The sequence below is a fragment of the Tachypleus tridentatus genome, chromosome 6 (genome assembly GCF_004210375.1).
Source record: "Tachypleus tridentatus isolate NWPU-2018 chromosome 6, ASM421037v1, whole genome shotgun sequence".
Taxonomy (NCBI): domain Eukaryota; kingdom Metazoa; phylum Arthropoda; class Merostomata; order Xiphosura; family Limulidae; genus Tachypleus; species Tachypleus tridentatus.
Genome location: NC_134830.1, coordinates 120,531,095 through 120,548,314, shown reverse-complemented (window position 1 = coordinate 120,548,314; position 17,220 = coordinate 120,531,095). Strand labels below are relative to the sequence as shown.

Sequence of the window (17,220 nt, the reverse complement as noted above, 5' to 3'; positions counted from 1 at the left end):
AGGGAAGGTCATGTGTACTGCACTGTGGAAATGTTGATCATTTGACAGGTGTTGGACTGTTGTGAAAAATCTTGGGTAATCTTGATGAAAACATTGTATAAATAAGTGCAGAATTTAGTAAAACTTTCCTTGTAAGATAATAAACAAAAAAATAAAGTGAATGTGTAGAGATACCTTTAACCTTAGAGCAACAGGTAATGCCCATGACAAGTTACTAAGGCTTGAAAGTGGTCTTGTCTAAGTAGTGTCTGGTTTTGTTTTGTTTTTAAACCGACAGTGCTGAAATTCTAATATAAGTATGAAACAAGTTCTGCTAAAGAAAAATAATTATTAAAATATAAATGAATAATTCAATCACCAGCTCCTTAGTCCTTTATCAGAAGTTAAATATGTAAAGAAATTGTTACGAATATTTTATTGGATGTATTAAAGTTGTGCAAGTAGGTCATGCAAGTATCCGTCTTTGTACTGTAACAGTGTAGTTGGAACTATGTGAACTTTGTTTTGATCACTGGAGGCAAATCCAAACAACCACGTAACGCAGCATGACATCAAGTAGGTTGCACCTTCTAGGATACTCACTTCCAGGGAGTTGCACATGGCACTTTATACACTTGTTATCATTATTACATTCTGTCAGTAGGTTCCATCCTGTCAACATCCAGGCTTGTTTTAATTTTTTGTTTTTCACTTCAATTTTTTTTCAGTTTGCTTCACCTTGGAAAGATTTTTTAAGTTGTAAGTGATTGTATTTTGAGCTAATTGTCTTTGCATCTTTACTTGTAATTGGTGTTAAAAAATGGTGTGTAAGTGTATTTATTTTATTGTTTAAACTAATAGATATTGAAGCATGGTTATTTATCTTGTACTGTAGTGTTTTTGTGGTTTATTGTTTACAAGCTACAGAAATAAAACAACCAAGAAATATTAGTTATGTTATTGAAAGCAGTAATGTCTGCTAAAGTAATAGAATAAAAATTCATATTTTGTGATAACTCTTGCTTCATTTCATCGATTTGTGTGGAAAGGAGGTTTCATATTTGCAAGTGCAGGTTTTAGAAGACAACAAATGGATGGATTTAAAAATCTGTGAGACAACCTCCCACATTTTCCACATGCCAGGTAGATATCTTTAGGACTGTATCTGAAGAAGCAATGAATTGTGACAACTATAACTTCTTTTCAGAAGATATATATGCTGCAAAAAATGTCCTCTTTGATATTAAAATGCTAATATTTTGTTTTGATATATTACCAAAAAAAAATTGTTCCATCATTGAAAAACTTGTAATGTTCTATGTGAATATGTGAAAGAATTTACTCCCTAGCTGTTTTTATTCACAGTATTAATAACTTGAGTTACCTGCAGCTATACAGTTGACTCTTGGGAGAGTTTAGAAACTGTAGGAAGTAATAATTATCTCTGTCCCTCTAATAAATGTTTTTCATAAAAAAGAAAAAGAATTCAATGAGTTGTAAATAAATATACAGTATTTAACATTGCCATCCTCAAGAAGTTTATGGCTGTATGGTTGAATGCCACATTTCGACACCTTTCTTATAATTGATATAATAAGATGATCTGTGGTCTTTCTAATTAAGAAAGTTGAATTTCTTGGTTAACAAAACATTCAAGATTATTCTTTCAGTTCTTTCCCTCTTTCAAAAAGGAGTGTTTCATTACATCCCATTAATGGAATATCATTGGGACACTTAACTAAGTGCTGCTTCATGTCATCTGTGACTGAACAAAATTTTCAAGGTCTAGAAATTATTTTTGCATTAAAATGTCTCGGAACCTTTAGTTCATTAATTGCTAAAAGTTGAGTCATTGACTAGTGGAAGTGTGTTCAACTGTATGAGAAATGTTAAAGTACTGCATGCACATAAAATGTGTGTTTTGTATTCTACAATAATTATTGAGAATGGAAAAAATAGAGGATGTCGTCAGCACACTTGTTCTTGTTCATCTGTATTAAAGATTCTTATTAAAACACAAACTCGATCAGTTTACTTCTCATGGAAAAGGAAAGTATTCTAGAGAGAATGTAACATCATTGATGATGGTTCATTTGAGAGCTTTAGACAGTTTCTTGGTTGTTAATCTTCTGTGGTTTGCTTGTAAGAACAAAATTTTAAAAGCATGTTTTAATTCAGATGTGCCTATGTTTTATTTTTTAAACTCAACAATCTCACATGCTGACCATTTCCTGAATAGATATTCGTATTCGGTTTATTTGTAGAAATGTTATCCTGTTGTAGCGTTTTTTAAAAGGCCCCATAAAAATGTGTTTACTTCCAATCAGTTCATAGGAAAGACTTTAAGTAATTCTCAGACTTACCCAAGATGCTTTGTGATTCAAAATGTAGGATGTAAATACCTTTTCAATCATGTTCCAAGTCGATAAGTTGCATAATTAGAAGCTGTAAGTGTTAGCTTTGTTATCACTGTCTAGGTTGTCATGTATTTGAAGCACTAAGAATCAATAAGGTAACATGTTTTCACTTACTATTCTGCTTAGTTCTGCTGAAATGCATCAACTAATATTTTTTACAATTATGGAAAAGGCTGTGGCAGCTAATATGACTTGAACAACTTTTGCTTACAAGTCTTTTATTTTTATTGGAAGATCGATTTACCATTAAACTATGAACCTTTGAAGATTGTCACTTCCAACTGACATAAAGGTGGTAAAATGGCTATTTTTAACTAATATAAACAGGTTTTTGAGTTTACGTGCTCATTAGCTTATGTGGTGACTCTTCAGCTGCCATTATAATTTGATCTTCAAGAATCGATAGTTCGTTTTCTTATCGAGCTTCTTCGTGTCACCATTACCACAAAGACTTGATAGGAGATTACCTGATACATAGCATGAACCCTAACACTATTTTCACAATGCTTGATTACCCATTGCCCCTGTAGTGATAGTGTAGAGCATTTCTGTAGTTGTATGTTTGTTGGCTGCAAATATTTTGCATGTTTTTAAATCCAGCTTTTGCAGTAGAGAGCCATGGAGAGAGAGACTCCAGAAGACTGGCTTGTCTTGTGTGAAGAAGTGGATACACCGATAACCTAGACTTTATGGTAGTTTAACACAAGTAGATTTGGTTAGTTTTAGGGAAATGGTCAACACTTAGAGGTTTTGAGGACTGATGCTAGCAGTTTTGTATTGTTTAGTGTGCACATGTTAACTGTAGTTTAGTACTCTCCAACCTTTGTTTACCATTCTTGCTTTCTTTCGTGCCTAATAATTTGTCTGCTGTATGGATGTTTTTCCCTCTTTCCTTTTCACAGCTTCGAGTAGTCAGGGCCTTTAAGAGTACGTTGGAAGACATGGAAGAAAAACGTAGTGTTCATAGTTTACACAGTTTACACAGCTTGCGTAGTTCTCGTAGCCATCCTGGGACTAGACCACTCTCAGATATAAGCTACATTGATGAAGAAATGAAAACACCATCATCCAATGAATATTCTCATGAACAGAGTGCTACCCACAAAAGACTGAACAGTAACCCTTCCAAGAATAAGAAAGGAGCTAAGATCAACACCTTGAACCAGAACAACCCAGTGGTGACTCCCACTCTTGGTGATAACGATGCACACATTCACTCGGAGACTGCTCCCCTGATGGAACGATCACAGCAAGATCGTCAAGGGAACCCGTGCTTTTCACCATTGACAACAAGTATAACGCCAGTAAACTCTTCATCAGCTCCATCCTCTAATGCTTCTTTCCCATACTGGGAAGATAACAATCCCACCAGCCCACTCTCTCAGGGATACCACCTTTTGTCTGAACCAAGTAAAGTTCATGAAACCAGTATTTAATACTGATGCCTTCCTGTAAAATCAAAGGGGAAAAAAGATTATAGAGAGTAACACTCCCCCCCCACAACTTTTAAACAAAAATCTGCTCACGCTGACACGACGTGTTATAAGCTGAGACTTTACACTTGCATGTCTGTGACTATATATAATAAGTACTTGTGAGAAATGAAGCAGAGAAGTATAGAATGAAGTAAAAGTGTGTGTTGAAGAAGTGATCTAGATGACTGAACCCTAGGCTGCCAAAGCCTTGTATACGTGTGTGTGTGTGTGTGTTTGTGTACAGATGCAAGTTAAAGATCTGCTTCTTGGCATTCCGTATACCACAAGTTCCACAAATCTGTTTTTGTTTTGTTTTTTTAGCATATCTAACTTACCAGCATGAATTATCGCTGTTTTGAATGTTCATTTAGTTGTAATTGCTGTGGATGTGACTTTTCATATATTTGATCTGAAAATGTATAGTTGGAGAAGTTCCAGTCACTTTTGTTACCGGAAGTAATACTAATAATTTGTTAAATATAATTTTAGTAGTATCTGTTGAAATGTCTAGTTCCTGTGATGTAAATCTTTTAATTATACTTTTTTGTTATCCAGCACTCTAGGGATCTTCACAATTATCAAAGTTTTACCTTTATTCAACATTATCAAGTAGTTAGGCTTTGTAACTTTTTAATGCACTTCATATCCTTTGTGATAACAGTGTAGACTTACACTTCAAATGTGCATAAAATATATTTGACACATTTGTGTAACTAGTTTCAGAAGAGTCTGTAGTCTCATTTGGTTTTAGTCTTGTGACACTTGTTTACATTCTTGTTAACTAGATTATTACTGGAGTAAACTTGTAATTCTTTTTTTTTCTTTCCTTCAGATTTGCTGACATTAAATCTTGTCTTTCAGTAGCTTCTAAATGATCTGTTAGCTCTTTTCTCAATAGAAACATTTTTGTAATGTACATGTTTTGGGATAAATGTTCTGTTACTTTGTTTTCTTTTGTTTGTTCCATAAAACATTTTGTATGGCCCTCTAAGTAGAAAGGAAAATTACACGTTCAAAAAAGAACACATTTGAGGTTTTAAAGAGAAAGGACATTATATTGGTTTCTTGAAAAAAACTGGAACCATTGAGGTTAGCAATATATATCTTACTATACTAGCATCATGTGTTTGAATGTGAGCTTTTATGGTGCTATATCTAATTTTCCTCTTTACATTGTTCCTTACTTTAAGTAATTATTGTAGATTTAACTTTGGAGATTTATCAGTTTTCCACAGTAAACACGTTTTTTTGTACTAAAATGACAATGGTAATATGGTGAAGTAAAGTGTTTAAATAAACAGAAATGATGAAATGTATAAGACTGTATATATAGGTAGTTAGGCCTAGGCTTAACTGTGATTGTTTGAAATATTTCTTTTTCCCTTGAACTTGACATCCATGAAGATTTAACATGTTAATCTCATTTTCTTTACTTTTGTTTATCATTCCATTATCATCACTGAGATACAATATTTTACTGACATGCTTCAACGAGATGTTAGAAATTAATAAGTTTTATTTCGAAAATTGTATTTACATTAAATCAGGACAGGATAAGGTAGATAGATGGCTTTGTTTCATGGTATACAAGACTGTTTCTTTGTTTCACTCTATTCTAATAACTCTAGAAATAACAAAGGAAAATTAAATACCTCCCATGAAAGTGTGGATTGTTTAACTTTCATATCAGTACAATCACCTTTCATTAGTACATGGTTAACTGCATTAGGTTGCACAATGTTTTGTTCATGTAGAATTATGTTCTTTTGTAATGTATGTTAAATTGATACATCTGTTCATCAGTGTTCTAAATATTATGGTTTTCATATGGACCTGTTTGTATATTTGTAACTATTTAACTTGAAGCATTTATTTTTAGTCAGTAATGGTTTACCCCAGTTCATTTTACCTGTCTATGTTGTATCAGCTTATTTTAAAATATATTAAGTCATTCTCATATTTAGTATTATAAAGTTTTTAGTTGAATGTATAAAGAGAAATCTCTTGACTGTTTACTTCATTAAGTTTATTTTTAGTTCAGTGAAAGTTTTGCATTAAATTTACATAAAAAGTGGCAGTTGTCTGATGTTCAGTAGAAGATCCTGCTTTAACTTTAGTACTAAATCAGGAGAATTATGATCAGAAAAACAATTTAACAAATTTCATTTCCAGTGCAGGTATTCTATATATCAAGTGTTTGAAAGAAATGCCACATAGCTACAGGTTGAAATGTAAATGTTCAATGGTTATGCAAAAGTAGTTTTTTTTGTTGTGTTTCAGGGAACATTTTCAGGAAAATTTTTCTACCATTTCTTTTGGTCTTATAAGCATTCCAGAGAGTTAACTATATAATGTTAAATTTCTGTAAATATGATAATGATCGCAACTCAAAATGAATAAAAGTAGAACAGTGTTTGTGGATTTGAGTCAATACAAAAAGAACTATTTCCCATATGGTATTTGGAACATGTTGACTAACTATGTATTTGCTCATTCTTGATATAGCTTGGAGTTTGACTGTGTGGAATATTCATGAAGCAGAAATATGTTTGTGTTGCTTGTGTATTTGACAAATATATTCTGTGAGATGTAGGCTACTTACCGAGTGCCTGCTCAATTTGTGAGAAAAAAAATATATATGTATTTGGGTACCTGAAGCAGTTCATATCTGCAAAGACAGGTGGTGTGTTTTCTAGAGCATCCTGGAATCTATTTCTATCAAGATAGACAAGCAATACATGTGCAAAAGGCTTAGTTTTGTGGTGATATCTTCCAAGTTGTAATGTTGTTAATTTTGTTTTGACAATGTACTAAACACATGATGTTACAATAGTACATACAAATAAAAATGTTATATTTCAGTGCTCATAATATGATTTTTATTGTTATCAGTATAGTTTATTTTCATTGTTAATTGTCATTTTATGTTTGTTATTATAGCATTGTTAAGGTGGGAAAAGTTTGGGGTTTCACTTTTTTAATAAATATAATATTTTCAGTAGAAAATATATAGTTTCAAAACGAAACACAAGGATAAGAATGGTAATTTTGTATCTTTATTATAGATTTTATTATTGAATAGTTTTTAAAGTAATCAAAAAAATCTTAGTTGGACTGTTGTCTGTATTTATATTTAAATGCCTATTTCTACTGAAAATAATGCATTTGTCAAGTTATAACCCATTTGCAAAAACGAAATTTTTGAATCTGTAAATTTTATCAATATCAAAACAAACATGGGTGCAAACAATTTATGAGTATAGTTTATTAAATTACAAAACAAACAGTTTTCATTTTTATGTCCAAAATTAATTTTTATTTTTAAAGACTTCTTTCCAAGCAAGCTTTTGTATGGTTAACTTTCTCAAAGTCTCCAACTTCGTTGTTGCACAAATTTTTACAACCCTCAGACCTGTGAATTAATGAACATTCATATAACAATGCATAGTTTTAAATGCATCTATTGTAACTTACCTTAAGTATAGTTTATAGCTATATTACTTCTGTAAGTTTTCCATATTTCTCTAAATGTATTACTTTTCTTCATTTCTTACACACTGATCATTAACAACCATCCATTCCCACTGTTATTCTAAATTAAACATACTGTCAGAGTGAAAACTGAACAACAAATATAAGATGGTGTTCAATATATCGTATACAGAAATGTAATAGTGAAAGTTGTTATTACCCTCAAGTAGTAACTGTTTTTGAATACATACAATATTTAGTAATAACCTTACTAATGATAAAATATGTTGCATTGTAATTCATTTTATTCTTCTCTCTTAAACCTAGATACTTCAAGGCATACTTTGTCAAATTTTCTATAAGTAGTTCAACAGATCCGTTTGGTATCTGCTTATGAGAGATTTAAATGTTTCTAGCATGTTGTTTTCATCCTTTAATGTGAATATAAATCTTAGAAAAACCTGTGCCAGTTATCTTGATAATGATCTTGAGCAGGAATAATTTTTACTTATTCACCTTATTTGTTATAAACTTGCAAGCCATCAGGATAATATTACTGACCACTGTTAGTTTGTATTCTGACATCAGCTGCTACATTATTGCACCAACTAAGGAATATGTGACTGACCAGTGTACTGGCAGCTAAATGTTATAAACCATTTTAACATTGGAGTAACTCGGGATAATATGACTAACCAATGTATTAGTGGCCAAACTCTGTAAAGTTTCTGTAAGCAAGGGCCTTCTCTGATCTCATTTATTACATTTTTCTAGTATACTAATGACTATCAGGATAACCTTATTGAAGTTAGTAACTCCGTAACATTTCTAGGCTATTGTTAAGGGATGATGTGCCTTTTACAGGTTTTTTATCATTATTAGTGTTTATACTTTTGATTAACAAAATTAAAGAGAAATAATGGAACAAATATATACATTAAAACGAATGTATTTCATGAATCATTTAAACAATGTTTGGCCTACCATGGTATACTTCTGAAGGTAAATGATGATGATTCATCTTGGAGTCAGTGAGAACTCACCAAATTGTCTTTACTTAATAAGTGCTTGCAGTTTGTTACTTTACTGAGAGTTACTTGTTTTGTACGTAAACCCAACATGTAAACCTTACTAGTGGTGAGGAGATATGCCTTATGTTATTTTTAATACAGATTGCACAAAAATCTGTTTGAAACTTTCTCATATAGTATTATTAAATCTAACAGTAACTATGAACATAACCTCATTAAGAATTACTAAGTATACGGTGATTGTGACCATAATGTCTCATTTAGTATAATTAAATAAAAGTGACTATGAACATAAAGTATAATTTAGTAACACTAAATATACAGTGACTATGAACATAAAGTATAGTTTAGTATCACTAAATATACAGTGACTATGAACATAAAGTATAGTTTAGTATCACTAAATATACAGTGACTATGAACATAAAGTATAGTTTAGTATCACTAAATATACAGTGACTATGAACATAAAGTATAGTTTAGTATCACTAAATATACAGTGACTATGAACATAAAGTATAGTTTAGTATCACTAAATATACAGTGACTATGAACATAAAGTATAGTTTAGTATCACTAAATATACAGTGACTATGAACATAAAGTATAGTTTAGTATCACTAAATATACAGTGACTATGAACATAAAGTATAGTTTAGTATCACTAAATATACAGTGACTATGACCATAAAGATTAATTTAGTATAATTACAACAGTGACGATGATCATTGTTTCATTTATTACGATGAAATATAAGTGATTGTGACTGTAAAGCATAATTTAGCATTATTAAACATGCAGTGAATATCAATGAAATTTCAGTTAGTATCATTAAATATACAGTGATTGTGACTGTAAAGTATCATTTAGTATTATATATAACAGTGACTATGACCGTTAATTCTAATTTAGTATTATATTTAATAGTGACTGACTGTAAAGTCTCGTTTAGTGTTATTAAATACACAGTGAATGTCACAATGAAGTCTCACTTAGTGTTGTTAAATACACAGTGAAAATGACAATGAAGTGTCATTTAGTGCTATTATATATAAGTGATTGTAACCAGTCTCATTTAGTATGATGAAATATAAGTGTCTGTGAGTGTAGTCTAATTTAGTGTGATTAAATGTGATTATGATCAGTCTCATATAGTATTATTACATGTAACTGACTGTGACCACAAAGTCTAATTTAGTATGATTATATATCAGTGGCAGAGATTGTAAAGTATAATTTAATATTACTAAATATACAATTATTGTGACCATATAGTCTCATTTTCTATGATGAAATATAATTGTGACGGTAAAGTCTCATTTAGTATTGTTGCATATAACAGTGACCGTGACTGTAAATTCTGATTTAGTATTATATATAATAGTGACTGACTGTAGTCTAGTTTAGTATTATTATATACAACACTGATTGTCATCGTTCAGTGTAATTCAGTAGTATTATATATAACAGTGACTATGACCATAGTCTGCTTTAGTAGAACTAAATACACAGTGAAATGACAATGCCGTGTCATATAGTGTTATTAAATAGAGTTAATAGGACGATGAAGTGTGATTTAGTGCCATTAAACATACACTGAAGAGGGTAATAGTGTGATTTAGTGCTATTAAACATATAGCGATAATCAGGTCTAATTTAGTATTATTATTATTTAGCATTATACAACAATTACAGTGACCTTAAATTCTCATTTAGAATTAAATATACAGCGATTCTAACCATAAAATCTCATTTAATATGATGAAACATAACTAACTGTGAAGGTAAAGTCTAATTTAGTATTAGCATATATAACATCAACTGTGACAGTGAAGTCTAATTTAGTATTATTATATACAACAGTGACTGCGACTATAGTCTAATTTGGTATTATTTTATATGTGACCATGACTGTCAAGTCTAATTTACTATTGTTAAACATTCAGTGAATATCACAATGAAGTTTCAGTTAGTATTATAAAATATACAGTGAGTGTAACTTTAGTCTCATTTAGTATCATTAAATATTGTGACTGTTATCATAACGTCTAATTTAGTATTATTAAATATAACTGATTGTAACCATACTCTCATTTAGTGTGATGAAATATAAGTGTCTGTGATTGTAGTGTCATTTGGTATGATTAAATTTATGTGACTGTGATAATTCTCTTTTAGTATGATTAAATGTATGTGACTGTGATAATTCTCTTTTAGTATGATTCTATAGAACAGTGCCTGTGGCCATAAAGTCTAATTTAGTATTATTATTATTATATATAACTGATTGTGACCATACAATGTAATTTAGTATTATTATATATAACTGATTGTGACCGTACAATGTAATTTAGTATTATAATATATAACAGTGATTGATACCTTAAAGTCTCATTTTGTATGATCAAACACAACAGTGACTGTAAAGCCTCATTTAGTATGATTAAATGTGACTGTGATCGTAAAGTCTCATTTAGTATTATTATATATAACAGTGACTGACAGTTATGTCTCATTTTGTATTACCATGTATAACCATCATTGTGACTATAAAATCTCTTTTAGTATTATTATATATGTGAAATTATTATATGAATGAAGTCTCATTTAGTATTACTAAATACTTGGTGAATTTAACAATGAAGTTCCGTTTAGTATTATTAAACATGCAATGAATATGGCAATGAAATCTAATTTAGTACTACATATAACGGTGACTGTGATCGCAAAGTATTATTTAGAATTATTAAATGTAGAGATTGTGACTGTAAAGAATCATTCCGTATTATTATATATAACAGTGAGTGTAAAGATTAATTTAGTATTATTACATTCTAAAGTGAGTGTGACCTTAAAATCTCAGTATTATATATAACACTGATTGTGACCATAGTCTAATTTACCATCATTATATGTAAGTGATTGTGACCGTAAAGTCTAATTTACTGTTGTTTCATGCGAGTGATTGTGACCGTAAAATCTAATTTACTGTTGTTTCATGCGAGTGATTGTGACCGTAAAATCTAATTTACTGTTGTTTCATGCGAGTGATTGTGACCGTAAAGTCTAATTTACTGTTGTTTCATGCGAGTGATTGTGACCGTAAAGTCTAATTTACTGTTGTTTCATGCGAGTGATTGTGACCGTAAAGTTTAATTTACTGTTGTTTCATGCGAGTGATTGTGACCGTAAAGTTTAATTTACTGTTCTTTCATGCGAGTGATTGTGACCGTAAAGTCTAATTTACTGTTGTTTCATGCGAGTGATTGTGACCGTAAAGTCTAATTTACTGTTGTTTCATGCGAGTGATTGTGACCGTAAAGTCTAATTTACTGTTGTTTCATGCGAGTGATTGTGACCGTAAAGTCTAATTTACTGTTGTTTCACGCGAGTGATTGTGACCGTAAAGTCTAATTTACTGTTGTTTCACGCGAGTGATTGTGACCGTAAAGTCTAATTTACTGTTGTTTCACGCGAGTGATTCTGACCGTAAAGTCTAATTTACTGTTGTTTCACGCGAGTGATTGTGACCGTAAAGTCTAATTTACTGTTGTTTCCTGCGAGTGATTGTGACCGTAAAGTCTAATTTACTGTTGTTTCCTGCGAGTGATTGTGACCGTAAAGTCTAATTAACTGTTGTTTCATGCGAGTGATTGTGACCGTAGTCTAAATAACTGTTATTTCATGCGAGTGATTGTGACCGTAGTCTAAATAACTGTTATTTCATGCGAGTGATTGTGACCGTAGTCTAATTAACTGTTTTTTCATGCGAGTGATTGTGACCATAGTCTAATTAACTGTTGTTTCATGCGAGTGATTGTGACCGTAGTCTAATTAACTGTTTTTTCATGCGAGTGATTGTGACCGTAGTCTAATTAACTGTTGTTTCATGTGAGTGATTGTGACCGTAAAGTCTAATTTACTTTTATATGTAAGTGTTTGTGACCGTAAAGTCTAATTTATTGTTGTATTTAAGTGATTGTGAGTGTAAAGAATAATATAATGTTGTATATAAGTGATTGTGAGCGTAAAGACTAATATAATGTTGTATATAAGTTACTGTGACCATAAAGCCTTATTTACTGTTATATGTAAGTGATTATGACCGTAAAGTCTAATTTGCTGTTCCTATATTTAAGTGATTGTGACCGTAAAGTCTAATTTGCTGTTCCTATATTTAAGTGATTGTGACCATAAAGTCTAATTTGCTGTTCCTATATTTAAGTGATTGTGACCGTAAAGTCTAATTTGCTGTTCCTATATTTAAGTAATTGTGACCGTAAAGTCTGATTTACTGTTGTTATATTTAAGTGATTGTGACCGTAAAGTCTGATTTACTGTTGTTATATTTAAGTGATTGTGACCATAAAGTCTAATTTGCTGTTGCTATATTTAAGTGATTGTGACCGTAAAGTCTAATTTGCTGTTGCTATATTTAAGTGATTGTGACCATAAAGTCTAATTTACTGTTGACATATATAAGTGATTGTGACCATAAAGTCTAATTTACTGTTGACATATATAAGTGATTGTGACCATAAAGTCTAATTTACTGTTATATATAACCATGAGTGAGATCGTAAAGTCTAATATAAAATTTTGTATTATTATATATAATTTCATTTATAACTGTGACTGTCTCAGTAAAGTCTCACTTAATATAATTAAATGTAATTGACTGTTACCATATTCTCATTTAGTGTTATTAAATACTGTGAATATGACAATTTTCATTTAGTTCTGTTAAATATGATACTGACTGTGACCCTAAAGTATAATTTAGTATTATATATAAGTGATTGTGACTGTAAAATCTCATTTAGTATTATTGAATATGACAATTATTATGACCACAGTCTAATTTAGTGGTAGTAAATATAACAGTTACTATGACAATGAAGTCAATTTGGTGTTACTAAATACTTGGTGAATATAACAATGAAGTTCCGTTTAGTATTATTAAATATGCAGTGAGTATAGCAATGAAATCTAATTTAGTATCATTAAACATGCAGTGAATATGGCAATGAAGTCTAATTTAGTATTATTAAACATGCAATGAATATGGCAATGAAATCTAAATTAGTACTATATATAACGGTGACTGTGATCGCAAATTATTATTCAGAATTATTAAATATGTAGTGATTCTGACTGTAAAGAATCATTCAGTATTATTATATATAACAGTGAATGTGACAGTAAACAATCATTCAGTATTATAATGTTAACAGTGAGTGCAAAGTTTAACTTAGTATTGTTATCGTTTACAGTGAGTGTGACCTTAAAACCTCAGTATTATATATAACAGTGATTGTGACCATAAAGTCTAATTTACTCTTATATAAAAGTGATTGTGACCGTAAAGTCTAATTTACTGTTATTACATGTAAGTGATTGTGACCATAAAGTATAATTTACTGTTATATAAAAGTGATTGTCACTGTAAAGTCTAATTTGCTGTTGCTATATTTAAGTGATTGTGACCGTAAAGCCTAATTTAGTGTTATATGTAAGTGATTGTGGCCGTGAAGACTAATTTAGTGTTATATGTAAGTGATTGTCACCATGATGTCTAATTTACTGATATATGTAAGTTAGTGACTGTAAAGTCTATGTTACTCTTATATAAAAGTAATTGTGACCGTAAAGTCTAATTTACTCTTATATAAAAGTAATTGTGACCGTAAAGTCTAATTTACTCTAATATAAAAGTAATTGTGACCGTAAAGTATAATTTACTGTTATATAAAAGTGATTGTGACTGTGAAGTCTAATTTACTTTTGTTATATGTACGTGATTGTGACCGTAAAGTCTAATTTACTCTAATATAAAAGTAATTGTGACCGTAAAGTATAATTTACTGTTATATAAAAGTGATTGTGACTGTGAAGTCTAATTTACTTTTGTTATATGTACGTGATTGTGACCGTAAAATCTAATTTACTTTTGTTATATGTACGTGATTGTGACTGTAAAGTCTAATTTGCTGTTGTTATATATAAGTGATTTTGACTGTAAAGTCTCATTTACTATTGTTATATGTACGTGATGGTGACCGTGAAGACTAATTTAGTGTTATATGTAAGAGATTGTGACCGTGATGTCCAATTTACTGTTATATGTAAGTTATTGTGACCGTGATGTCTAATTTACTGTTATATGTAAGTGATTGTGACCGTAAAATCTAATTTACTGTTGTTATATGTACATGATTGGGACCGTAAAGTCTAATTTGCTGTTGTTATATGTAAGTGATTGTGACCTTAAAGTCTAATTTGCAGTTGTTATATGTAAGTGATTGTGACCGTAAAGTCTAATTTGCAGTTGTTAAATGTAAGTCATTGTGACCGTAAAGTCTAATTTGCAGTTGTTATATGTAAGTGATTGTGACCGTAAAGTCTAATTTGCAGTTGTTATATGTAAGTGATTGTGACCGTAAAGTCTAATTTGCAGTTGTTATATGTAAGTGATTGTGACCGTAAAGTCTAATTTGCAGTTGTTATATGTAAGTGATTGTGACCGTAAAGTCTAATTTACAGTTGTTATATGTAAGTGATTGTGACCGTAAAGTCTAATTTGCAGTTGTTATATGTAAGTGATTGTGACCGTAAAGTCTAATTTGCAGTTGTTATATGTAAGTGATTGTGACCTTAAAGTCTAATTTGCTGTTATATGTAAGTGATTGTGACCATAAAGTCTAATTTGCTGTTGTTATATGTAAGTGATTGTGACCGTAAAGACTAATTTGCTGTTGCTATATTTTAGTGATTGTGACCGTAAAGTCTAATTTACTGTTATATATAACCATGAGTGAGATTGTAAAGTCTAATATAAAATTTTGTATTATTATATATAATTTCATTTATAACTGTGACTGTCTCAGTAAAGTCTCACTTAGTAGAATTAAATGTAATTGACTGTTACCATATTCTCATTTAGTGTTATTAAATACTATGAATATGACAATTTTCATTTAGTTCTGTTAAATATGATACTGACTGTGACCCTAAAGTATAATTTAGTATTCTTATATATAAGTGATTGTTACTGTAAAATCTCGTTTAGTATTATTGAATATGACAATTATTGTGACCACAATCTAATTTAGTGGTAGTAAATAAAACAGTTACTATGACAATGAACTCAATTTAGTGTTACTAAATACTTGGTGAATATAACAATGAAGTTCCGTTTAGTATTATTAAATGTGCAGTGAGTATAACAATGAAATCTAATTTAGTATTATTAAATATGCAGTGAGTATAACAATGAAATCTAATTTAGTATTATTAAATATGCAGTGAGTATAACAATGAAATCTAATTTAGTATTATTAAACATGCAGTGAATATGGCAATGAAATCTAATTTAGTACTATATATAATGGTGACTGTGATCGCAAATTATTATTCAGAATTATTAAATATATAGTGATTGTGACTGTAAACAATCATTCAGTATTATAATGTATAATAGTGAGTGCAAAGTTTAACTTAGTATTGTTATCGTTTACAGTGAGTGTGACCTTAAAATCTCAGTATTATATATAACAGTCATTGTGACCATAAAGTCTAATTTACTCTTATATAAAAGTGATTGTCACCGTAAAGCCTAATTTACTCTTACATGTAAGTGATTGTGACCGTAAAGCCTAATTTACTCTTACATGTAAGTGGTCGTGACCGTTAAGCCTAATTTACTCTTACATGTAAGTGGTCGTGACCGTTAAGCCTAATTTACTCTTACATGTAAGTGGTCGTGACCGTTAAGCCTAATTTACTCTTACATGTAAGTGGTCGTGACCGTTAAGCCTAATTTACTCTTACATGTAAGTGGTCGTGACCGTTAAGCCTAATTTACTGTAAGTTGACATGTAAGTGGTAAGTGGTCGTGACCGTTAAGCCTAATTTACTCTTACATGTAAGTGGTCGTGACCGTTAAGCCTAATTTACTCTTACATGTAAGTGGTCGTGACTGGAAAGCCTAATTTACAGTTCTTACATGTAAGTGGTCGTGACTGGAAAGCCTAATTTACAGTTCTTATATGTAAGTGGTCGTGACTGGAAAGCCTAATTTACAGTTCTTACATGTAAGTGGTCGTGACTGGAAAGCCTAATTTACAGTTCTTATATGTAAGTGGTGATGACTGGAAAGCCTAATTTACAGTTCTTATATGTAAGTGGTCGTGACCGGAAAGCCTAACTTACAGTTCTTATATGTAAGTGATTGTGATCGTAAAGTCTAATTTAGTGTTGTTATATAAAAGTTAATGTGACCGTGAAGTCTAATATACTGTTGGTATAGAAAAGTGATTGTGACTGTAAAGTATAATTTATTGTTCTAATATAAAAGTGATTGTAAATGTAAAGTCTAATTTACTGTTGTTATATAAAAGTGATTGTGAATGTAAAGTCTAATTTACTGTTGTTATATAAAAGTGATTGTGACCGTAAAGTCTAATTTACTGTTGTTATATAAAAGTGATTGTGACCGTAAAGTCTAATTTATTGTTGTTATATAAAAGTGATTGTGACCGTAAAGTCAAATTTACTGTTATATATAACCAGGAGTGAGATCGTAAAGTCTAATATAAAATTTTGTATTATTATATATAATACCATTTATAACTGTGACTGTCTCAGTAAAGTCTCATTTAGTATAATTAAATGTCATTGACTGTTACCATATTGTCATTTATGGTTATTAAATGCTGTCAATATGACAATTTTCATTTCGTTCTATTAAATATGACAGTGGCTGTGACCATAAAGTATAATTTAGTATTCTTATATATAAGTGATTGTGACGTTAAAATCTCATTTAGTATTTTTAAATACGACAA

At 30.4% G+C, this 17,220-nt stretch overlaps 1 protein-coding gene across 24 annotated transcripts in view; it reads left to right on the top strand.

Annotated features, from left to right (window-relative positions):
• Positions 1–17,220, top strand: part of LOC143253459 (plasma membrane calcium-transporting ATPase 2-like) — a 278,542-nt gene that overhangs the window by 172,206 nt on the left and 89,116 nt on the right. For 19 of the 24 annotated variants that reach the window (XM_076507414.1, XM_076507408.1, XM_076507409.1 and 16 more), the window contains one exon: positions 3,299–6,742. The exons of the other annotated variants lie outside the window; for them this stretch is intronic. In XM_076507414.1, coding sequence (XP_076363529.1) covers positions 3,299–3,832 — 534 coding nt within the window. In that variant the 3' untranslated portion in view covers positions 3,833–6,742. Of the gene's footprint in view, positions 1–3,298; positions 6,743–17,220 lie in introns of those variants that run through there. 24 annotated transcript variants of the gene reach the window in all.